The sequence below is a fragment of the Coregonus lavaretus genome (assembly GCF_964263955.1).
Source record: "Coregonus lavaretus genome assembly, chromosome: 10".
Lineage (NCBI taxonomy): Eukaryota > Metazoa > Chordata > Actinopteri > Salmoniformes > Salmonidae > Coregonus > Coregonus lavaretus.
In genome coordinates, this window is record NC_139997.1 from 37,103,628 (window position 1) to 37,129,452 (window position 25,825).

The following is a 25,825-nucleotide window of genomic DNA, read 5'->3' on the forward strand; positions in this document are numbered from 1 at the left end:
TTAGATCTTGCATGGAGCCCCAGGCCGAGGGAGATTGACAGTTCTTTTGTGTTTCTTCCATTTGCGAATAATCGCACCAACTGTTGTCACCTTCTCACCAAGCTGCTTGGCGATGGTCTTGTAGCCCATTCCAGCCTTGTGTAGGTCTACAATCTTGTCCCTGACATCCTTAGAGAGCTCTTTGGTCTTGGCCATGGTGGAGAGTTTGGAATCTGATTGATTGATTGCTTCTGTGGACAGGTGTCTTTTATACAAGTAACAACCTGAGATTAGGAGCACTCCCTTTAAGAGTGTGCTCCTAATCTCAGCTCGTTACCTGTATAAAAGACACCTGGGAGCCAGAAATCTTTCTGATTGAGAGGGGGTCAAATACAGTGGGGAAAAAAAGTATTTAGTCAGCCACCAATTGTGCATGTTCTCCCACTGAAAAAGATGAGAGGCCTGTAACGTCAACTATGACAGACAAAATGAGAACAAAAATGGCAATGACACAGGTCAAACGTTTTCTGTACACTGTTGCTGGTATTTTGGCCCATTCCTCCATGCAGATCTCCTCTAGAGCAGTGATGTTTTGGGGCTGTCGCTGGGCAACACAGACTTTCAACTCCCTCCAAAGATTTTCTATGGGGTTGAGATCTGGAGACTGGCTAGGCCACTCCAGGACCTTGAAATGCTTCTTACGAAGCCACTCCTTCGTTGCCCGGGCGGTGTGTTTGGGATCATTGTCATGCTGAAAGACCCAGCCACGTTTCATCTTCAATGCCCTTGCTGATGGAAGGAGGTTTTCACTCAAAATCTCACGATACATGGCCCCATTCATTCTTTCCTTTACACGGATCAGTCATCCTGGTCCCTTTGCAGAAAAACAGCCCCAAAGCATGATGTTTCCACCCCCATGCTTCACAGTAGGTATGGTGTTCTTTGGATGCAATTCAGCATTATTTGTCCTCCAAACACAACGAGTTGAGTTTTTACCAAAAAGTTATATTTTGGTTTCATCTGACCATATGACATTCTCCCAATCCTCTTCTGGATCATCCAATTGCACTCTAGCAAACTTCAGACGGGCTTGGACATGTACTGGCTTAAGCAGGGGGACACGTCTGACACTGCAGGATTTGAGTCCCTGGCGGCGTAGTGTGTTACTGATGGTAGGCTTTGTTACTTTGGTCTACTTATCTCCCGAGTGGCGCAGTGGTCTAAGGCACTGCATCGCAGTGCTAGCTGTGCCACTAGAGATCCTGGTTCGAATCCAATTGGCCCAGCGTCGTCCAGGGTAGGGGAGGGAATGGCCGGCAGGGATGTAGCTCAGTTGATAGAGCATGGCGTTTGTAACGCCAGGGTTGTGGGTTCGATTCCCACAGGGGGTAGGAAAAAATAAAAATAAATTATGCATTCACTAACTGTAAGTCGCTCTGGATAAGAGCGTCTGCTAAATGACTAAAATGTAAATGGTCCCAGCTCTCTGCAGGTCATTCACTAGGTCCCCCCGTGTGGTTCTGGGATTTTTGCTCACCGTTCTTGTGATCATTTTGACCCCACGGGGTGAGATCTTGCATGGAGCCCCAGATCGAGGGAGATTATCAGTGGTCTTGTATGTCTTCCATTTCCTAATAATTGCTCCCACAGTTGATTTCTTCAAACCAAGCTGCTTACCTATTGCAGATTCAGTCTTCCCAGCCTGGTGCAGGTCTACAATTTTGTTTCTGGTGTCCTTTGACAGCTCTTTGGTCTTGGCCATAGTGGAGTTTGGAGTGTGACTGTTTGAGGTTGTGGACAGGTGTCTTTTATACTGATAACAAGTTCAAACAGGTGCCTTTAATACAGGTAACGAGTGGAGGACAGAGGAGCCTCTTAAAGAAGTTACAGGTCTGTGAGAGCCAGAAATCTTGCTTGTTTGTAGGTGACCAAATACTTATTTTCCACCATAATTTGCAAATAAATTCATAAAAAATCCTACAATGTGATTTTCTCGATTTGTTTTTCTCAATTTGTCTGTCAAAGTTGACGTGTACCTATGATGAAAATTACAGGCCTCTATCATCTTTTTAAGTGGGAGAACTTGCACAATTGGTGGCTGACTAAATACTTTTTTCCCCCACTGTACTTATTTCCCTCATTAAAATGCAAATCAATTTATAATATTTTTGACATGCGTTTTTCTGGATTTTGTGGTTGTTATTCTGTCTCTCACTGTTCAAATAAACCTACCATTAAAATTATAGACTGATCATTTCTTTGTCAGTGGGCAAACGTACAAAATCAGGCAGCAAAGCATCCCCAAACCATCACACCATCACCACCATGCTTGACCTTTGGTATGATGTTCTTACTGTGGAATGCAGTGTTTGGTTTTCGCCAGGCATTACTGGAACCATGTCGTCTAAAAAGTTGACTCAAGTTTGCCAAAAAGCACCTGGATGATCATCAAGACTCTTGGAATAATGTTCTATGGACAGATGATTCAAAAGTATAACTTTTTGGACGACATGGTTCCAGTAATGCCTGGCGAAAACCAAACTCTGCATTCCACAGTAAGAACATCATACCAAAGGTCAAGCATGGTGATGGTGGTGTGATGGTTTGGGGATGCTTTGCTGCCTCAGGACCTGGACGACTTGCCTTAATAGAAGGAACCATGAATTCTGCTCTGTATCAGAGAATTCTACAGGAGAATGTCAGACCATCCGTCTGTGAGCTGAAGCTGAAGCGCAGCTGGGTCATGCAGCAAGACAATGATCCAAAACATACAATCAAGTCTACATGAAAATAGCTCAAAAGCAACAAATTGGAAGTTTTGGAATGGCCTAGTCAAAGTCAGACCTAATCCCAATTGTAATGTTGTGGCAGGACTTGAAAACCCACACGTCACTGAGTTAAAGCAGTTCTGCGTGGAAGAGTGGGCCAAAATTCCTCCACAGCGACGTGAGAGACTGATCAACAACTACAGGAAGCATTTGGTTGGAGTCATTGCAGCTAAAGGTGGCACAACCAGTTATTGAGTGTAAGGTGGCAATTACTTTTTCACACAGGGGAATTGGGGGTTGCATAACTTTGTTTATGAAATAAATGAAAATAAATATGTAATTGTTGTGTTATTTGTTCACTTATGTTCCCTTTATCTAATATTAGGATTTGGTTGAAGATCTGATAACATTCAGTATCACAAATATGCAAAAGTAGACAAAATTAGAAAGGGGGCAAATACTTTTTCATAGCACTGTATGTGAGGGTTGGGGTGAGGTGTGACCCAGGTGCGGTGCAGGATATACAGTAGGCAGTAGGCAGAGATGGTGAAACAAGGATCTTTACTGGTGGTCCCGAAGCCAAAATACAAAATAACGGACTTATCACGATAAAAGAAAGGCGGAGCAAATAAGTCTCCAAAAACCGTCTGACAGTCAAAATACGAAATACTACCTAAGACTGAAACAAATAACGAAACAGGGAGAACACTTCTCAAGTACCTGTACATAGATCTCCGATCAGACACTGAGTAGTACTGCTTCATAGAGAAACTAGCAGAGAAAACTGAGCAAGGGAACACAGGGAAGTGAGGGCATAAATACACTGGTGAACCAATAGACACAGGTGACACCAACAGGATGATGATTAGTTCCGACTGTGAGTGAGGAGGTGCCTAAGGTTGTCGGAGGATGACACCTAGTGTGAACTGCGACCCCCTCCTGTAACACATGTTGTTCACTACTCCCCAACACTGGAGATCAGATCCTCCACTGTCAAGGAGCCTGTCTGTATCACTCTGTGTCTTCTGAAATGACAGTCAAATGGGCTATGAATGTCATTACAGGTGTTATTACCAGTAGTATGGCCCTATCCCACACACTGGGACCTTCCAGTTCCATAAATATCCTCCCTCTGAGAAAGGGGAAGTTTGGGGTCCCAGGCAGGAAGGACCTGGGGGGGTTACTGGTGGAGGTGGAAAATGTCAAACATAATGAAATTGTTGAGCGCACCCTCCCAGGGTAATAGGATTTAGAGTGGAAAGTGCCAAGAGGATGGGGAGGATAGGGAGAGGGACTGAACTGTAACCTTGGAGGATTGACAATGTTCTCTCTCCAGAGACAATTAGGAGCTATTAAAAGGACTAAGCAGATGATGAAGGTGTGAATGAAAGGACTGACTGGATGCTGTCTGAATGACAGTCACAATGTGCAGATGGTTGTCATTGCAGACGGAGACTTGTGGGTAATTTGTGAAGATGCCCTTAAACGTGATAAAACAGTTCTGAGGCAGACAGTCCTATTCCTACGCTGGTTCCTTTGTTTCCTTTGTTACATCTAACAATACAGCCCTCAGGGACTTTGAGGGAGTTGGAGGAGATATGAGAATTGATTAAGCGATGCAACACAACATATTGCATGTCCTTGACTCCTTGATTTGATACTCTTACAATAATTACCATACATATTGGAGGTTATTCAAAGGTAAAATGAAACATACCATACATTTACCATCTGTTCTTTATTGGAATTCATAGGCATTTTCTCAACTACAATGCGTGAAATTCTGTCCTACAAAACACTGGATGTTGCAGTGGCTGATACATAGAGAGCATCCTTGTCAAAACTGTGGGGGAGGAAGTGTAAAAAGACAGTGAAAATAGAGAGAAAAAGCCCTCTCTCTCTCTCTCTCTCTCCACCCCCTCAGTATGGTAATGGATGTATCTCCATGATGAAACCACCTTGCTGTTCTACTTTGTTCTGTTCTGCCAGGGAGTAAGAATGAGAGCTATGGTAACTTACAGTATCTCAGAGTAACCTTGATGCGTTAACTAAGCCTGGACTAGTCATTAGAGTAAACACAACAGCTAGCGTTGGTTGTCCATGCCTGCCTGCCTGCCCACTCTCACTGGGAGAGAACAGTTTTGGTCCTAATTAAGTCTATACAACCCTGTGGCAGATTGAGCTACAGCAGAAAATGGCAGAGAGCACTTTTTGTTTCAGCAGGCAGCTGCGTTATGAAAGGGTAATTTTTCTGCGGGCCTTGAGTCCTGACCTTATTTTCCATACTGACGGTAATACAAAGGAACACAAAGTCCCACACACACGCACGCACACACGCGCACATACACACACACACACACACACACACAAACACATACCCAGACCCTGTTAGAGAAACACACTCATATGCACATCAGACATTATCTAATGAACATTATTTAAGAAATCAAATTATTCTGTTTGTTTTTTAACTGAAAGATGACAATTGAGTCTGTGCTGTTTCTGCTGCTTAACAAATGTCACTAATGGGGATGGTGGTGGTGCACTATATTTGCTCATTAGTGCAAAGAGACTGGAGACCCACAACCTTGATCAAGTGGATCTACGCTCTACTTCTGAGAACTAATAGAAGCTTTCAGGTTCCATTGTGTCTTTTTGGAACATAAGATGGATAGAGTATGTGATGTGATGTGATGTCCTTTGATACCTTGTCTAATTGTGATGTTTTTTCCCCTTCTTGCAGGTGGTGACCCTGGGGAAGAACAGCAGAGGCTACCACTACATCCTGGCTAACCTGGTGAGTAGAGTAGCACAACACAAGACAACAATCCTTCTCTCTTTCAGGGGCCCTCTCAAACATTTATTATAAAATGGGATGTGGAATCACTTTAGTTTTCTAAATTTGAACAAACTGTATTTTTACGAACAAATACGAACATACATTAACAGCACAAACTAGAACATTTCTACGTTTTATGTTTAGCTAGCACCGTTATTCAGAAAACAATACCTCAGAAAACGCTTTCCTTTTTTAACCTGTAAAGGCATTACAGATGAATCTCTCAATACAGATGAACCCAGTTGTTGGGGACAGATTGTTTGATGTCTGCATGTTGTTGGGTACCTCTGGTTTCACTGCAGGGCTTCGCTAACATGAGCCTGGACAAAGTGTTTGCTGGAGGAGCCAACATAACAGGCTTCCAGATCATCAACCCAGAGAACCCTATAGTCACACAGTTCCTCCAGCGCTGGGAACGCCTAGACGAGAGGGAGTTTCCCGAGGCTAAGGGCACACCACTGAAGGTACAGTACCATGTCAATGTTGTGTGGATGTTTTATTTACAGCATGAAACTTCCATCTCTCTGCCCGTATCTGCTTTTCTACCTTTCTCTCTGACTATCTGTTCAGTTATCTGTGTCTTGCTAATAGTATCAAAGACAGAGCATTTTCACTCACAAAAGAAAAGCTTTTGTCAAATTTAACCAGATAAACTGTCAGTGAGGCAATAGTAAAATCATACTGCTTGTTTATTGCTTGTCATTCAGAAAAGAGGCAAAAATAGGTTTTCTGTTTGAAAGTAGCTACAACAGTATGAACTAGCTTTGGCATATCAGGCAACAACAGACTGCCAATTGCCAATTACTCTTGAATAAAATAAACCTTGAGGCAGAGTGGCAGTGGGCTGTTCAGCTACTGCTGTACCTACTTTATCATTGATAGACTCATTTTCACAATTTATTCCCTTTTCACATTGTGCATTGTATCTAAGTGTGCTCCTTACACAAACCAAGTACCCTTCGGACTGCTCTCATAATGTCATGATCTGCTGTGGTGGTTGTGTTTCAGTACACGTCGGCGCTGACCCATGATGCCGTGCTGGTCCTGGCAGAAGCCTTCCGGTACCTGCGGAAGCAGAGGGTGGACGTGTCCCGGAGGGGGAGCGCTGGGGACTGCCTAGCCAACCCGGCCGTGCCCTGGAGCCAAGGCATTGACATTGAGAGAGCCCTCAAAATGGTAGGAGGGGTCTTCACAGATGCCCAGGTGTAAAAATATAGTAGTATATTTTGACTAAATCTTGACTATTCTGAATTGAGTTGTTGTGTGAAGGTTATTACGGTTCCTTGTGTCATGGTGTGCATGGCAGGTCCAGGTACAAGGTATGACAGGGAATATCCAGTTTGACTCGTTCGGTCGGAGATCCAACTACAGCATCGATGTGTACGAGATGAAAATAGGGGGGCCCAAGAAGGTAAGTAGAAAGCAGCACAGTGGCTCAACATGCAGATTATAAAACACTTTCTCAAATGTTTTGAGTTCAGAGGGCCATTAAATGAGTAATTGGGAAAAGGTTGCAGGATGTCATACCAGTTCACTTATTTTTTTTCTTTATTCATAACTGAGATTACATGTTAAGATAGCTCAGTTTTATGGACTTTAAATATGAATATTAAAGAAATTACACATTCAATATTTAAGTAATTACACATTAACATGACTCCTTAACATAAGTGTGCGTGTTACTGTATTGCACCGTATGCGCGCAACAGTAATCATTACACAGCTCTGAGCAGGGACCAGGGCAGAGCTTTAAGCTTTATTGGAGTGCCTGCAGTAGAACAGCTTTCACCTGTAGCGGCTCCTACACTGGGGGCTGACCTCACCCTGCGTGCTCCCTTTGTGCTCCGTCATAACTGGGGCAGAGGTGGCAGGAGAGGAGATACACCAAGGCTGTCAGGAGTAGTGCTATATTAGCCCGTAACCCCACTACCCCCTACACATACTGGCCTGCGATTCTGGCGCTGTCGCCTTCGGCCAGGTGAGCTGAGCTATAGAACAGTACAAGAGGAGAGAAGTAGAATTGAAAATAACAGAAAAGAAGAGAACAGAATACAACAGAACAGAAAAGAACAGAACAGCAGAACAGAACAAAACAGAACAGATAGAACAAATAACATGTAACTGCTGACATTTTTTAAATCTCAGCAGTTATTGAATAGGTTCACAGACGTCAGATATACATTTTTAGTAGCAGCATACATATAGTATGCTTAATGTTAATACATGAGCAGAAGCCCCTCACTCTGTAAATTGCAACTGAAATTGCTTATTGCTGAATAAGACTAAATCTTTTTTGCTGGTATTAGTATTGCCAAGCAGCATGCGAGGAGCATTTCATGGGCAGTAATTCATGTTTATGTAAAGGATCTGTGACAGTGCAGCTGCAGTAAGGGTGCTGAGAAGGAGATTAGCTGAAAGTTGAATGCTCTTTTCCCCCACTGTATCTGTAGCAGAGGTTGGAGCGTCATCTCCAAGCACAGCGCCAGTACAGGGCTTTTTATCTTACGCATCACCAGACACCCCCCAACCCCCCTTCAGGCCAAGACTCTCATCAGACATGCTCGCCTGCCAACTGCACTTGGAAGCTTTACTCACAAATGTCTTTTAAATGGCTGTTTCTTGTAATAACTATGATGTTTCTGTCACTTTCAGACCGGGTACTGGAATGAATTCGAAAAATATGTATATATTGTGGATGCGCAGGTCACCAACGAGTCCTCTTCTGTGGAAAACCGAACGATTGTGGTCACTACTATTATGGTACACTTTCCAAGCAGATTTTAAATGTTCCACCTCTAAAAAATTCTGCCACTCAAGGTCAAGGTGTCCATTGTTACATTCTGTCCTGGGAGGGTAGAACTATTTTCTTTTGAGTTGCTTTCCATCCACTCACTACATGTTGAAACAGTCGATTCACAAAGAGTGTTTCAACTGTATCCGTGTGGGTGTTAAAGCATTTTGATTTTCCATATTACGGTGGCCTGTTGTAGCAGTGACATCACAATAACGGCTTTGGTAATGATAACTAGCTAGAGCCTATAGACGTAATCTAATACACATTCAGTGCATACGTACGTAAGTAAAAACCTGTTTCTTACTCATTAAGTAAATGGTCAATGATGACAGGGTTAGAGACAACAAAACGACCTGTAATGATCAATTGTTTCTCACTGGGGACGCAAAATAACTGCCATTTGAGGAGGACATAAAAAACCTCACCGCTTTAAAGCTTTGGTTTGTTTATCCCCTTGTTCAAATATATTTTGGATCGTCCACTACGAGTTCTGTACTGAAGTATAACCTCTGTGGCTTTCTCCAATATTCAGAGATATTAGGGGTCAAAGGTCAGGGATAGTTAGAGATGAGGTATTCCCCAGCTCAAGCAGAGAGAAAAAAATAAATCAGCTGGATGTATATACGGTTAGTTAGAAGACCTTGGTCATTTTTAAATGTAAAATAAGGTAAGCCTTATCTTACATTTAAAACAATGGCCTTCTTTCTGACTCTGCCTATTATGTGTTCATCTTAGGCAAATTCAGAATACGAAAGTCAGACATTCTCATCTAAATGTAAGCATGTCATGCTCATACTCATAATTAGTTAGGATACTTCTGATAGACACAGGGAAATGGTAGGACCATTGTAATGTTATGATAGCAATAGTGTTGCACCACTCATCTAGTGATCATGCATTAGTCTATTGACATTGTAAATTGACAATGCTCATCTCATTATGCATCAGAATTAGCTATATTTTACTTTATTTTTTTTATAGCACAGAGAGGTGAAAAGATACCTTCAGCACAGAAAGAAAGAAATTGACCATTGTTTTACCCACTGGCATCTCTTATACTCCTGGCACGGATTGGGATGTGATTTAAGATCAATCACTCTGTTTGATTTTTGAGCCGAGCCAAAAAGAAAACCAACCACATCTCAGAGTTTGAAGAGCCAAGTATGTCTATTAACACCTCCCAGTGTATTCTGTATGGAAGATAAGCTCAGAGTTGGTTTGATTAATTGAATGATGCAGCCTCCCTGAACATTCAACGATGATATGTGTTTGATGGTATTGCAATAAAAACTAACATTACTGTAATCTCTCGCCAATCACTGCCATTTACTTAATGAACTGGAAAGTCTCCCAATCCCCCGTTCAACCTGCCCCTGTCCTACCAAGCCGATGCAAAGCTAATGCACCCTCCAACCAGCCCCCACCTCCTTCCAGTTGTGGCTGGGTTTAGCATGAAGGAATCCGGCTGAGAGACCCAGCCCCTTCCCCCTTTATGCCTGTCTGTCAGAGGCCTTACTGTCCCCACTGGATGCCCGGGTTGGGCCCTGCTTCAAGCCCGCTGCTATGGAGGCTGGCTGCATTTGGTTGTGGATCGGGTCAGCGCCCCAACATCCCCGTGTGACCAACTCTGTATGGCGCTTCTTGTCCATGCTGTTCTGTTATTATTTCCTGTTTGTGTGCTCTGTGTCTGTCTATGTCTGTGTATGTCTGTGTGTGTGTGTGTAATCCAAGCATGTGTGCATGCAACAATCACGGTGTGGGTTAAAGAGAACTGGACTCAAGAGGACTGGCCTCTGTGAATGGAATGTGTGCATGCTCAACTATAAACTCAACATTATGTTTAATTAACAGGAATCTCCTTATGTGATGTACAAGCGAAACTACTTGTCGCTGGATGGGAATGACAGATATGAAGGCTACTGTGTCGATTTAGCTGCCGAAATTGCAAAACATGTGGGGATAAGATACAAACTGTCAGTAGTTGCGGACGGGAAGTATGGTGCAAGGGATCCAGAGACCAAGACGTGGAACGGGATGGTGGGTGAACTGGTATATGGGGTAAGTGACAGTCTCGACGTACTGAAGCACTGTCACCAACACAGGGACGGGGGCTTGGCCAGCTCTGGCTTGAGGTATGTGGGCCAGATCTGGTTTACACACCTAAACCAGATCTTCGGCATGAAAAGGCCAGACCTTGCCCAGCAGGGTGAATGTAGCCCGGCAACTACGGATATTTGTTAGGGTCACATATCACAAGCCAGAGCTGGCTCATAAGCAAAGTGTGCCTACCCTCGCCCTGGTCGCATCTCCCACATTCGGACCAGATCTGGCCTTTTACTGTTGCGGTGGCAGCACTGATCCATATGTGCCACCCAGCAACCAGATCTGGCCCGCAATCCTCTACTGACTGGGTGTGTGATTTTCTCCATATGTATCTCCATAAATCAGATCTTAATTGAAAGATTGATTACTTTATGTTATGAACCACTCACTACATGTGTAAGTATGAGCCCATTTTCTTCTTTCATAAAACACTGTGAAATGGTTAATGTTTCATTAAGGGACAGGTGACAGCCAGACTATAAAGTGAAAATGAATAACATCTGCCTGTCAGTTTGAATGCAAGCAGCGATACTCTGAATGCATCTTAATTTAACACAAAATAACATATTCCTGTCGTAATGAACATTTTACCAACCATTCTGCAAAATGACAGCCGTGCCTCTTCAGAGAGCTGAAAGAGAGAGAGATGATCTCCTGCTATAATTGACAGGCTTTGTACAAGCCCTGAGACACCTCTTTGCATCAACAATAAATCCGCCAGACCATTAATTAGCCATTCACATGCAAATGAGCCAGTGATATATTGAGACAAGGAGTGGCTGGGAGCTGTGTTTTTCACAGAGTCCCTGCCTAACCCTCACTAAAATGATCCCAGCCCTCGCATGGCATTTACATATTTATCAGTCAAGGCCTGGTCCGGTTGTGACTCTGGGACCTGAAAAGCTATCAATGGGAACATTTATTACCTAGCTGAGCTATTCGCTAATAAGGCTAGGAGGCTTTAAAGACAATCTGATAAAGGAGTTGAATTTCCCAGGCTGATTCAAATATCATGGGCTGTTTGCATAAGCTCTTCAACCTCCTGTTTCCATACCTTCTACTTCATAAATGGTTCAGACTGAGTAATGCACTCTTTTGGATTAAGGCAGAGACATTAGCCACTACTAATGCTAACTGCGATTGGTCCATTTTAAGCTGGCGGGTCTCACTTTCTTCTTAAACGTATCTGACATTTAATGCATTCATTTTTCTAATCCACAAGTTCATTTTACCTTGCTCCATCTCTACTCATTGGTTTCAGCAATACATTATAGATATATTATAGTCATAATTAGATATTCAAATTGCATGATGACCAGTTTTGATCAAGAAACAGTGAAATCCCATAATTTATTTAGATGGGCATTCTATTTTAAATTGTTCTAAATCGGGCTTTGATCACAATGGCAGTTTGATGTGATGTGTCTGTGCTGTGTTTTGAACCACTAACTCCTGTGCCTGTTCCCATTTTTCCAGAGAGCTGATATAGCAGTGGCTCCTCTAACTATAACATTGGTACGAGAGGAGGTGATAGACTTCTCTAAGCCTTTTATGAGCCTGGGGATCTCCATTATGATAAAGAAGCCTCAAAAGTCAAAGCCGGGCGTGTTCTCCTTCCTGGACCCACTGGCCTATGAGATCTGGATGTGCATAGTGTTTGCCTATATCGGCGTGAGCGTGGTGCTCTTCCTGGTCAGCCGCTTCAGCCCCTATGAGTGGCATCTGGATGAGAACGACGAGGCCAAAGACCCCCAGAGCCCTCCAGACCCACCTAACGACTTTGGGATTTTTAATAGCTTGTGGTTCTCCCTGGGCGCCTTCATGCAGCAAGGATGCGATATCTCGCCAAGGTTGGTTACTGTACTCCATGTTCCATCACCTCAAACTCAGCCATCCTATCATCTACATACTGGACCATCTCTCTGCATTTTATGGTCATAATCACTACAACTCCCATCATGCCATGGTGAATATATGTTATTTTTGGATTGTGTCTTGGCTTTTTTGCTCTCCACCCCATTCACCTCCACTCCGTCTTTCCCTCATACTCTTTAAACACACCACCACCATTCCTCACTCCCTCACTCTTTCTCTCCAGGCTGCATGCTAACAGTTATGCATTGCATCCACAAAATAACTTATATCCACCATGCCGGGGACTGTAAAATGCACAGGGTCATAACATCCATGAGGAGTTTCCCCTATTCCCCATGACTCTTGGAGGGCTATCGTGTTTTTGTTGCATGTCCCATTTTACGGTCATCAGCCTGGTGCATATAATGTTTTTAAAGTGGAAGACATTTTTATCAATTTTCACTCTGATGAAGCACCGTAATAGCATTCAATTCGGCCCCTACCTCATGACTCATTTCATGAATCTTAATATAGACAAAAAGTAACGTCCTCTCCCCCCTCTTTTCATTCATTCAGTCCATCTCTTCACTCATCATCACTGTTGTGCCGGTTTGTCCCTCGTTCCTTCTCGGGGGACTGTCATTGTTCAAGCCATCCCTCCTCATCTTGTCTGGGATGTTGGGCCATTGTAGTGCATCTGAATGAAGATCAATGAGAGAATGTTCCAGGTCATGTCTATCAGAGCTGAGCATCAGTCTCACCTGAATAGTGATGGCTACAGCGCTATAGGGTAATGGTCCACTGAGATCAACACTTAAACATGCATCGTTTGGATTCGTTCCTCAGTCATTTTTCCCTTACTGTCTCTATGATAAAATGTTTGTTTTTTTGGAGCATTACTCAAAAAATAGAAGGGGTTTGCGTACTGAAAACTGAGTGATGGTTTCCCATGTGCAGTGGAGAAAGTCACCTCTAAATAAAAGGCAAGCCATTTAATCATTGTAACATAATACCAGAAAAGAACACAAAACATTCTGTGGTGATTTAGGATGTCAGGTACTATTTGAAGAGCCCATAGAATGCCAAAGAGTCAATGCCATTGATTTGATGAAGACTATTTAGTAAATGCCACTCTCCCTCCTGGAGGATCGGTTTATGTGATAGACTGCAGTAAGCCTAAGGTTAGTAGTTACATTACCAGTGGGGATCGTCAGCCTCATTGAAGCTGATGCACGCTAATCTCTGCTTGCTGTGTTTGTGTGTGCTATCATTCAGTCACAACACAACCCTCCACGCAAGCATCATAGAGCAACAAGGCTGGGACACCATGTTTTTCTCTGTGTAAAGAGCATTAACATTGAGGTATGTGGGTGAGATTTGACATAAATCCAAGATCAATGCTCTGAGGCTGTGCATTTATGTCAATACGTGGTGTGTGATACCCAGACTCTACACAGGAAGCAGTGGACTCCAAAGGCATGGCGGCCTCCATCCCTCTGTCAGTGTGTAGGATTGAGCACCCTGCTCTCACGTCCCTCTGTCCTCCTCATCCCCTCTCTCTCAGGTCTCTGTCGGGCAGAATCGTGGGGGGGGTGTGGTGGTTCTTCACCCTCATCATCATCTCCTCCTACACAGCCAACCTGGCTGCCTTCCTCACAGTGGAGAGGATGGTGTCTCCCATAGAGAGTGCTGAGGACCTGGCCAAGCAGACAGAGATTGCCTACGGGACCCTAGACTCAGGCTCCACCAAGGAGTTCTTTAGGGTGAGTGACTAAACTAACTGGGGGTTTATTCACCAGACACAACTTTAGTCTCTTTACAGTTAGAACACTAAAAAAAGCAGACAAGACATCAAAGCAAGGAGCACAGGGGAATGGTATAGATATTTAGTTTTGTTTGATACCTAACAGAAAATATGGAAGTAGTTAGCTATGATAATAAATATTGAAGAAGGTCAAGCTACTATACACGAAACAGGTGGCTATCAGAGTCTATGCTACTGTGTGGAGACGGAAGGAACAAAACATAAAAAACAAAGCATAAAAAATTGAACACACTGAATATTTTAAAAAGTATATTTATAGCCTGGTGTTTACAGTTAGTGAATCAGTGCAGTGAAACATAACCACTTGTGCAAGCCACTGGATGTAAAGCAAATGTGCTTCTCTTTCATGATTTGTTTGGCAGGCTGGCTGACGGCCTGGTGATTTGTCCCAGGTCTTTCTGGGGAGATAATTGATAGGTGTTTAGGGACTTCATGTCCCTCCGCCTTCAAACTTCAAATGTCACGACTGAGGAGCCATTCCAGGGCACTTCTAATTAAAATAGAGGCTCCAGATACATTTTAAATATGTTCTTCAGGAAAGATGTGCTGCTTAATTAGAGTCATATAGCCACCAGGCAAACGGAAATCTGCTCTGATGACACACTGGCAGGTCATCCCTCAAATGGCTCACCTTCACTTTCCCGTCATTCCCTCACTCCTCTCAGGATTTACAGTACCGGCACCCTAGTACATCACATGCTTCCCCAACTGCTCCCTCGCTCATGTCACAGCCCCTTTGTTGTCAAAGAGTCAGAAGAAGAATATTCAGACACATCAAACTGATTTTAAGTGCTTGCATTTTTATCTCCATTTCCACCTCATGTATCTTAGGCACAGCAGCATGTATGTGATACATGGAGAGAAATTAACTTAGCTCAGGCATCTCATTTTCAAAACCAGCCATGTGTATGTTATCAGCCTGGTCTCATAGACTAAACGTAACATAGTAAAAGTAAATCCGGGACACGCAAATTATTATGATCTGTTACGTTTGGTATGGTTACATAAGACAGAAGGTTGTATGAATTGAAAATTGTAATTTGTAACATAAAAAATAAATAAAAAAATACGCCATTTAGCAGACGCTTTTATCCAAAGCGACTTACAGTCATGCGTGCATACATTTTTGTGTATGGCAACATCTCATACGAAATGGATGATGGACATCCACAAATTAATACATACCATACGAAACATAACATATCATACTAATTGGAGTGTCCTGGATTTACATTTACTATGTGACGTGTATGCGTCCAGGTTGATGTTATACAGCCTGATGAAATGAAATTGCAGATTCTTTTTTTAGTTACGTAAGTTGTTTCCACATTTTAATACTTTTGGCACTCGTATAACTGGCCAGAAGAGAATCCAATAATTACATGTGGACAAGCACTCTGCATACAGACAGAATGCTAATGATTTATTTTCCGACTCATCCCTACTTTGTATTGCCAGTGGGGTGGACCTGAGCAAACAGCCATAAAGCATTCAGAGCACATAAATGGAGAGTTGATAGATGGACTGACAGTTGGAGGTGTTTGGGTTGCACTATGGGAGCCAGCTTCTTCTCATTAATATGTATTTATTTTGCAAATGGATACTGAGGCCGAAAACTAACTTACAACGTGCTTTTTTATGTTGTAGTATAGATGAATATAGATTTGCGTTTGAACACTGGAGACCTTTAGCCCATATATGATTGCTGACTCAAGTAACACAAGCAGAAGAGCTGCGCCCATCTTTACATGACCCAGAAATTACCCTCTGTTTACACAGCATGGCCAAGCCTGTCATAAACTATTACTGTCATTTACATTAACTGTCCCTCCCACTGAAATTGTGCAGATGTCAAGCATGATTCAATCATGGCCCTGAATACATTACATATCCAGCTACTGCTGAAATTTGCATGATACAATGCGGGGAGACAGCTTTATTTTATTCAGCAATGCATTGATATTGATGTTCTGTTAGATGCATCCATCTTGCAGAAAGCATTGATCAGATATTATCATGCAACTACTGTAAAAACATAAGAAGCTGGAGACATAAGCAACTGCAGCCCCTCATGATTAGTTCAGATTTTTTGTGACCCCCACCCCCATCAAAGTTGCCCATCCCTGATATAGAACATCCATGACATCAGTTTGATAAAGTCAGGTGCTTAAGCTTGGCTCTTGTAATCCATCTGATATAATGCTGACTTCGCTATCGATACCGAAAATCATTTGTCTTGTTATGTTTCAAGTGATAACAAAAGTGCTCTCACAGGGGTTTCAGTATTGACATTTAAAGCACTTTCTGTGACATTTACTGGATTCTCTGGCCACATTCATTCATGTCACCTGTATTGTGTAAATGCCCTTTCCACTCTGGAGACAGCTCAGGTCCCACCCCCTCCCCCCAGTCTATTATAGCTTCTCTCTCTGAAAACCTGGGCTGAAGGCCCTGCTGCACAAAAGGCCTTTTTTCAAAAAGACAGACTGATTTTGATCTTCCTTTTACCTGAAAATCATGGAGGTGTAAGTAGCAGCAATAGGAGCTGAATGTACTGCAGATTTTAACAGATTTTGTCCGTGAAAAAATGTTGCCCTTGATCGATACACCCATAAGGCTTCAACATCTGTTGGTGCATAAGAAGCAACCGCTTCCAAGGAATGTCCCGCTGAGCAACCCCACCCCCTCAATCACCTCCCATATGGTCTCTCCCTGTACTCTTTAAATGAGTGTGTGATGCAGGGGGTAAAATCCACCTCTCTGGGGGTGGGGGAATAAGTTGTAAGAGAAGCTGACTCCCCATTGTTCAAGATTACATACTAGTCAGCTCAATTTCACTCAATTCATTGGTGTGCTGTGAGTGTAAAAGCAACCATCACTGATGAGAACGAAATGACAGTCTTGATGTTTGTGAATATTAGGGGAAATATTTGAGCAGAGTGATGCTGATGCCAACATAGCAGCATATGGTGTATATGCATATCAGAGACTAATGTTTTAACTGCAGCATTGTTTGTTTTTCTATAGTCTAATAATTAACATGTTGATTCATATTTAGCTCATTTATTGAATCCCCTCTGATCTGATCCTACCCCTGTCATATCAGTTGTCCTGAGAACACCAGACATCTCTGCAGGATAAGTTAGAGTGACACCAAGGTGTTCATTATGTTCAACAGCCCTATTTACGGTTTACATTACAGACCAATGATGTAATCATCAAGCTCATCAGGAGTCAAGCCCATCACTCCCAATAAAGAGCAGAGGAGCAGTGAAGAGGGTCTCAGGCCGTTAGGGGTTATGTAAACTATTAGCATCCCAAATCAGCGCTATCACCTCCCCAGAACCACAGCACTCTGTCTCATAATTATAACAGTCAGAGTCATGTAATGTATTCATATTCAGCTAACTCAGCATGTAATTAAGTGACATTGTGGTTTCTGTATACAGCCACCTCTGTTAAACAGATTGACACTTTCTATGAGGATTTACTGAATCCAGAGCAATATGAGAAAGCATCTGTTTGCTCTGGTGTGCAACCACCTGATTGAAGAAACAGCTGAATGTCCAGCTAATTATATCCCCAAAGCTTAGTAAGTCAGTCAATAGACAGTCTGTAGACTGATTTTAGAGAGCACATCAGAACTGGTGCTTAATGCACAATCAATATTGATTAGAGGAATTTTGCTTTATGCAAATGTGGGCCTTCTTAGTCTGTAAGGACATGTTTGTGTGTGTGTGTGCGTGTGTATGGGTGTTTGTACGCTCTTTGAAAAAAAGGTGCTATCTAGAACCTTAAAAAGTTATTTGGGTGTCCCCATAGGAGAACCCTTTGAAGAACCGTATTTGGTTGCAGGTAGAACCCTTTTGGTTCCAGGTAGAACCCTTTTGTGTTTATTTGTTTATTTATTTGTTTATTAGGATCCCCATTAGCTTTTGCAGAGGCATCAGCTACTCTTCCTGGGGTCCACAAAAGTAACAAAACACTGTTACACTGATAGACAAGGACAGTCACACAAATTTCAAATACAACGATACACGAACAAAACCCCAAACAAAGAATACAAACAAAAATGTTTGATGTGTTAGAGTATGTCTGTGTGTCTGTGTGTGCGTCTGTGTGTGTGTCCCCTCACAGTCCCTGCTGTTCCATGAGTAGTTTTTTACTCTGTGTGTGTTTTACTATCCTCGTGGGTACCAGAAATCCCCAAAAGACCCCACAAGGATAGTAAAACAAGAGAAATTCCCACAAAGACAAAGGCTATTTTAGGCTTACGGGTTAGATTTATGGTTAGGGTTACAATTAGGGTTAGAATTAGGGTTAGGGGTTACGTTTACGGTTAGGGAAAATTGGATTTTGAATGGAAATACATTTTAGGTCCCCACAAGGATAATAAAACATATACTGTGTGTGTGTGTGTGTGTGTGTGTGTGTGTGTGTGTGTGTGTGTGTGTGTGTGTGTGTGTGTGTGTGTGTGTGTGTGTGTGTGTGTGTGTGTGTGTGTGTGTGTGTGTGTGTGTGTGTGTGTGTGTGTGTGTGTGTGTGTGTGTGTGTGTGTGTGTGTGTGTGTGTGTGTGTGTGTGTGTGTGTGTGTGTGTGTGTGTGTGTGTGTGCACGAGCGTGCGTGCGAGCGTGCGTGCGTGTGCAACTGTATGCGTGTGCTCACACACGTAAAAAGTAGATCAATCTGTTTCACACTAAAATTCACGATGGTCCACAGTAGCCAAGCCATCTGCAGTTTAATATGTAATGTTAGATTTAGCTTGATTCAGCTATTATGGTGGGCCTAGTGCCCATTCTCCATTAAAAAGTGAAAAGGATATGACAAAACAAAAACTTGCCAGAAATGAACTTCTAATGGCCTTCTCAGATTAAATAGTAATATCTATTCATCAACAATATATCAACAATATTCATCAACAATATTCATCAACAATATAGCTGGTTCTGAAATTAAAAAATTAAATATATGATGTTATTTGGAGCCCTGGGTAATACAGCCATAGATATAATCACCAAGTTGACTCTGTTTTTGCCACATTAAGCGTTCACTTGCTAATTAAATCAATGTATAGGCTATTTATACACATTATTATTTTGGTCGTGAGAACATCCATCCTAAAGTTTTCCCCACTCGTTCGGTCACTCGGCAGAAGGTCACATTAACCTAGTTTAATGCAGCTTCCTTGTTTGTCCTTCTATTGTCGACTGCTGTGTGTGTACCCCAGCTCCATGGAGACCCGACGCCAGCCACTTAGAAGCCATTTTTAGCAGCAGCTCCCTGGGTGTGAGTCAGTAAGGGCAGGGCAGGAGGCAGGAGGCAGGCCAGGGCATGGCAGGGCTGTGTTCTCCTCTCAGCACGTCATATTGCTGCTCCAGGTGGCAGCAGCCCCACTGATCCATCCAGGTGACACCTCCAGAACCCCAAAGTCAAAAGGCCTGCTGACTCACTTCCTGTCTTGTGACCTCAGGGGGAGAAGGGGGGGATGGTGAAAGGGAGCAGGTGGTCAGTCAGGTGGTCGTCCTGTCGATGGATGCTGAGGAGAAACATGACCCTGCAGTTTTGTTTGTAGTGTTCTGCCAGCTTGTCAGACCTCAGATCTGCTGTTGGCAACAGGCCCACTACAACGACTCCTTTACTCAGCTCTCTAGGAGCACAGACAGCACTCTATTGACTCATGGCAAAGGTGTACACTGTATATGAAGGTGTATATGTGTAAAATGTGCTATTTAAGTGCTATGGTCTACATTTTTTTATACACCACTAACCTATTTTTGTATTCTCTCTCTCCCTCTCTCCCCAAATGCAGCGCTCCAAAATAGCAGTTTATGAGAAAATGTGGTCTTACATGAAATCGGCTGAACCGTCAGTGTTCGCAAAGACCACACCAGAAGGGGTTGCTCGAGTGCGAAAGTCGAAAGGCAAATTTGCCTTTCTTCTCGAATCCACAATGAACGAGTACATTGAGCAGCGGAAACCTTGTGACACCATGAAAGTGGGCGGCAACCTCGACTCTAAGGGATACGGTGTGGCAACACCTAAAGGATCAGCATTAAGGTGGGTGGGATAATATAACAATATTCTCCATGTTGTTATAGTATTCCACCCACCCTGATGTCTCCTGTTGTCCCATTCCTCTTCTTCCTCACTCCTAAATTTCTATTTTTTTGAGGTTCATCAGGAAGTAAATGGTATTGTGTTTCTTTAACTCTGGTCTAGACGTAAAGCCATTTCTGTCATGTTCTCTCTATCTCTATGGTTTGTTTCTCTCTGTGTTGCTGGTTTTTTCTTTCTCTTCAAAGGGAAAGTACTCTTGGGATATTAGTCATATTTACTAAATCCATTTGTATGTTGATGTGCCCCCACACCCACCCCTGGTTTGTTGTTCTCTTCCCCTCAACCTTTCACCTCTCTGTCCTCTGTGGTGTCCCTCTCTGGCAGTTCTGCATTGCTTCATTTAACAGTTCAATGTGTTTATTTCACTTAACTTGCTAAAAGCTGCACTGTCACTTGTGATGAATGTTAACGTGCATGCTGTATGTTGTCGTTATACTTCTATTCTCAATGACAAAGTGTCCCCATCCCCCACACTTCAGTTCTGAGCAATGTAACCCTCCATACCACCTCTCTAATATTTAACACTTTATTTGATGTAAAACGCTTCTTACCTCTGCACACCGGTGAAATTCTTTACCAATTTGTCCTTTTCGTGCTCCCCCTTATGAGTCATTTGATATTATTACTATTATTACTATTAACTAATATTCTAATATTAGATTTCTCACGGACCTGTTCATTTTCTTACAAGTCATGTTTTATCGTTTCAAGAAATGCTGTTAACCTGGCAGTGTTAAAACTGAATGAGCAAGGCCTCTTGGACAAATTGAAAAACAAATGGTGGTACGACAAGGGAGAGTGCGGCAGCGGGGGAGGTGACTCCAAGGTCAGCCTCAATGTCACCAAAATCGGGTATCGTAGAGTAGAGTAATCGGCAAGCCTGTAAATCACTAATGTAACCTATAGGCCCCAACCACAGTCCACTATGGCCCTGTAACAGAAAACCGTGTGGCTTTTTCTATTTTATCGTGCAACTGAGATCAAACTGGGAACCCTTTACTTGGCTAATGGAGGAAAAAGACCAGTAACAATTGAGATATTTCTGAGAAAAAGATTATCTATCTTTTTACTGCAGGTAGAGAAGAGTTGAAGCTGATTATTATTCCTGATGGTAGTAAAGTAGCACCATTCTGGTAAGAAACCAGACTGTGAGACCTCCTTAGTGTTCTGTTCTGCAGCAGGGCTGCTCTGTGAGATATTTCCTTTTTAGTTTAGTGCTTTGCCCTGTGGTTGTCAAAGGCAAAACATACAGAATGGCAGAATGTACATTTTCTCTGCTTTTTATATCCACAGGACAAACATGGTGGAATTATAATGCTCTGTTTCACTAAGACGTACTTCAGGGGGCTTCTATTTGAAGAGAACAACACATTTCATCACTTATTTAACTGATAGTGGATGAATAATTTGTCGCAATTGATGCTGAATGAAGTATTGATTAAGAGAATAACATGGCAGTGGCCATGTACCCTAGCACTGAGGTGTACAGTAGCGCTCTCCAAACTGCCTCAACCTTGGGTGCTAGGGCAGGCGAGGCGAACAGCGTAGTCTTGAGGGGACTAAGCATTGCAGGCAAACGTGAGAATTCTAATGACAGTGACACCAAATGATCCAACATTTTGTCTGATACCAATAACATCGCTGAAAAACAGTGTTAGCTTGTCACCCTGACAGATTCCTTTGGTTGGTCTTAGTCTCCAAGACCAGTCAAAGTCTAGCCATGGCTGGCCCCATCCCGACCAATGAAACGCTGCAAGAGGGTGGAAAATATGACCTGATCTTGTGTTTCAGAACACGAGGGCAAAGCGACAGCCCGACGGTGGATCCGTCTCTGTCTCTACTCTTCTGCTTGCATCTTGTCCACAGTACACTTGGCACATTGTAGAAGAACAGGCAGACTGACATTGATGTTGTTGACTCTAGTCATTCATTCCTGAGCGTAAGCGGGACATTAATACTATAGCAGAGCAACACAAAGCAGCTGCCTCGTCCTGCAAGCAATCTGCCTTGAATCCTTGGTAGAGAGAGGGTAGCCATGTTATGATATCGCACCTGACTGCCACATTTCTTGTTTATTCTTTTATTCCTAAAAATGCATGTGTTGGTACTTTAACAATGTGCTTCAAATATATTGTATGTAATAACCACTGAGAGAGGAAAACCCAATATATTAAAGACACAAACTAGATCTGACATTGGCAAATTACACTCTAAATATACCATAAATACCTAGGGAAATTGGCTCAAATATGAAAGTAGGCTACATTTTAAAAATATTTTCCTCATATTTATCACAGACATATAAGGAAAGTTCATACAGCAGGTTAAGAACTGGAACGAGTAACTATTTGTGATATTTGGATGTATGAGAATCGGGTGTTGTGTAAAGACATTATTTTCACCTCCATGGGTAAATCGTGTTTCTTCTGTGTCATGTTTTCTCAGTTGTGCATCTTTTGTCCTCATTTTTTGTTTTTAAATTGTATTTGATATTTTGCATGAACTGTTCATACTGTGTGTGTTGATTTTATAGTTTTGTCTTTTTGTATGTTTTGGGAGTGTTCTGTTTGTATTGTTTTCCAGTTGTTGTTTTGTCACCTCAACATATGTATTCATTTGACATAAAGCTGCACCTGAATCATACTTGATGGTAACAGTGAAATAGTCATTAGACCTCCCCCACCACAGACACTGATTTTATACTCTCAAAAAAGAACAGAACATTGCTTTTTTACTTTGCTCCTCTTTGTTGTTGGACTGGATCAAAACGGGACGGAGCCCAGCATGTTTACCTAGCAGCCAGCAGCAATCCCAGGCACAAGGTGATAGCCATCTGAGAGGCATGCTCAGTACAGCACGTACATCAGCATGTGTCATTATCATGTCAGCCGCTACTGGACAGACAGACATACCCTCTGTGACACGTTAGCTAGGATAGTACTGTCCTCTATCTCGCTGTTAGCCAGTCAGTGCTCTCAGTCCACTGACCTCTCGGTTGCTGGGTCATGGCTGTTGTGGGTCACTTAATGTGTCTGCATGCCCTCATAGGACACCCCGCCAGCTCTGGATACGGGTCACGCAAGAGATAACTAAATTAATAAAATGTTTTATTTATTTGTGCTTTGTCTACATCATGCATTATAACACTGTTATGTTATGGCACTGTTATTTATTTAGTCTGTCATTACTATAGTAAAAAAAAAGGAGTTGGTACTCTTCCAAAACAAATAGCCATGCAATTGACAGGGATTCTTCCTGCTTGGGGACTTAGTAGGGAAACAGACATCAGTACACCCAGTTTGTCCTGATGTTGTGCCCAATCTGCCCATTGTTTAGCTGCTACTCTCCATACTGATACAGTGCCGTGCAAAAGTATTCATCCCCCTTGGCGTTTATTCTATTTTGTTGCATTACAACCTGTAATTTAAATGGATTTTTATTTGGATTTCATGTAATGGACATACACAAAATAGTCCAAATTGGTGAAGTGAAATGAAAAAACTAACTTGTTTCAAAAATTATAAAAAATGAATAACGGAAAAGTGGTGCGTGCATATGTATTCACCCCCTTTGCTATGAAGCCCTAAATAAGATCTGGTGCAACCAAATACCTTCAGAAGTCACATAATTAGTTAAATAAAGTCCACCTGTGTGCAATCTAAGTGTCACATGAACTGTCACATGATCTCAGTATATATACACCTGTTCTGAAAGGCCCCAGAGTCTGCAACACCACTAAGCAAGGGGCACCACCAAGCAAGCGGCACCATGAAGTCCAAGGAGCTCTCCAAACAGGTCAGGGACAAAGTTGTGGAGAAGATCAGGGTTGGGTTATAAAACAATATCAGAAACTTTGAACATCCAATGGAGCACCATTAAATCCATGATAAAAAAATTGAAAGAATATGGCACCACAACAAACCTGCCAAGAGAGGGCCGCCCACCAAAACTCACAGACCAGGCAAGGGGGGCATTAATCAGAGAGTCAACAAAGAGACCAAAGATAACCCTGAAGGAGCTGCAAAGCTCCACAGCGGAGATTGGAGTATCTGTCCATAGGACCACTTTAAGCCGTACACTCCACAGAGCTAGGCTTTACGGAAGAGTGTCCAGAAAAAAGCAATTTCTTAAAGAAAGAAATAAGCAAACACGTTTTTTTGTTCGCCAGAAGCCATGTGGGAGACTCCCCAAACATATGGAAGAAGGTACTCTGGTCAGATGAGAATAAAATTGAGCTTTTTGGCCATCAAGGAAAACGCTATGTCTGGCGCAAACCCAACACCTCTCATCACCCTGAGAACACCATCCCCACAGTGAAGCATGTTTTTCATCGGCAGGGACTGGGAAACTGGTCAGAATTGAAGGAATGATGGATGGCGCTAAATACAGGGAAATTCTTGAGGGAAACCTGTCTAAGTCTTCCAGAGATTTGAGACTGGGACGGAGGATCACCTTCCAGCAGGACAATGACCCTAAGCATACTGCTAAAGCAACACTCGAGTGGTTTAAGGGGAAACATTTAAATGTCTTGGAATGGCCTAGTCAAAGCCCAGACCTCAATTCAATTGAGAATCTGTAGTATGACTTAAAGATTGCTGTACACCAGCGGAACCCATCCAAGTTGAAGGAGCTGGGGCAGTTTTGCCTTGAAGAATGGGCAAAAATCCCAGTGGCTAGATGTGCCAAAAGGTGGCTCTACAAAGTATTGACTTTGGGGGGGTGAATAGTTATGCATGCTCAAGTTTTCAGTTTTTTTTCTTATTTCTTGTTTGTTTCACAATAAAACATATTTTGCATCTTCAAAGTGGTAGGCATGTTGTGTAAATCAAATGAAACAAACCCCCCCAAAATCCATTTTCATTCCAGGTTGTAAGGCTACTTTCGCAAGCCACTGTACCAGTACTGGAACCTTGCCCGATGTGACTTGCCATGTCAAAGCAACAGCTCAGTATGAGCAGGAGACAGTACTATTTGTCCAAAGCTGCTGTTACTAACCTCATTCCTATTTACATAGTTATTTTCTGAGACTTGCTGTGAACCATAAATGTTGTCTAAGTATGTTGGCTAAATTGCTGTAAAAATAAGCCATATAGCCAGATAAGATCAAATAACCTCACATTCTTTAAACTCCTTTTTTATGTAAATATTATGCTATTATGCATGAAGCAGGCTACAGTGGTGAATACAATATATTTAATGAAATTAAATTACAAACCATGATCATTTTTCAGAAAGAAAGTAAATACAGAAATCGAGCAGTCATGTAGACAGCATAATGTCTTACAAACATAACGCCCTACTTGAGGACTCATTAGAAACTGTTTAGCTTTTACATTTCTTAGTCTTATTCATTCAAATCTACCTGTAGATTTTAGTGATCTCATTGCAATTAGAAGTTAAAAAAAGTAGCTATATACCACTAATCATGCAGCCACAGAGCTACATAGAATCAATATATTGGTATATATTGATATGATAGAAAACCAGATTGGCTACAATTCCATATTACTCCAATTTAGATCTACCGCTCTCTTGTAGTTCTCAA

The 25,825-nt window shown here is 42.4% G+C and overlaps 1 protein-coding gene across 2 annotated transcripts in view; it reads left to right on the plus strand.

Annotated features, from left to right (window-relative positions):
• Positions 1-25,825, plus strand: part of LOC311135738 (glutamate receptor 3-like) — a gene marked incomplete at its 5' end in the record, with an annotated part of 150,382 nt that overhangs the window by 119,906 nt on the left and 4,651 nt on the right. Inside the window, 10 exons of one of the 2 annotated variants that reach the window (XM_084169773.1) lie at positions 5,491-5,544; positions 5,889-6,050; positions 6,595-6,762; positions 6,893-6,997; positions 8,239-8,346; positions 10,232-10,438; positions 11,960-12,333; positions 13,902-14,100; positions 19,973-20,220; positions 20,992-21,106. In XM_084169773.1, the coding sequence (XP_084025899.1) occupies positions 5,491-5,544; positions 5,889-6,050; positions 6,595-6,762; positions 6,893-6,997; positions 8,239-8,346; positions 10,232-10,438; positions 11,960-12,333; positions 13,902-14,100; positions 19,973-20,220; positions 20,992-21,106 (1,740 nt within the window). The remainder of the gene's footprint in view (positions 1-5,490; positions 5,545-5,888; positions 6,051-6,594; positions 6,763-6,892; positions 6,998-8,238; positions 8,347-10,231; positions 10,439-11,959; positions 12,334-13,901; positions 14,101-19,972; positions 20,221-20,991; positions 21,107-25,825) is intronic. The other variant, XM_084169772.1, reaches the window with a different exon arrangement.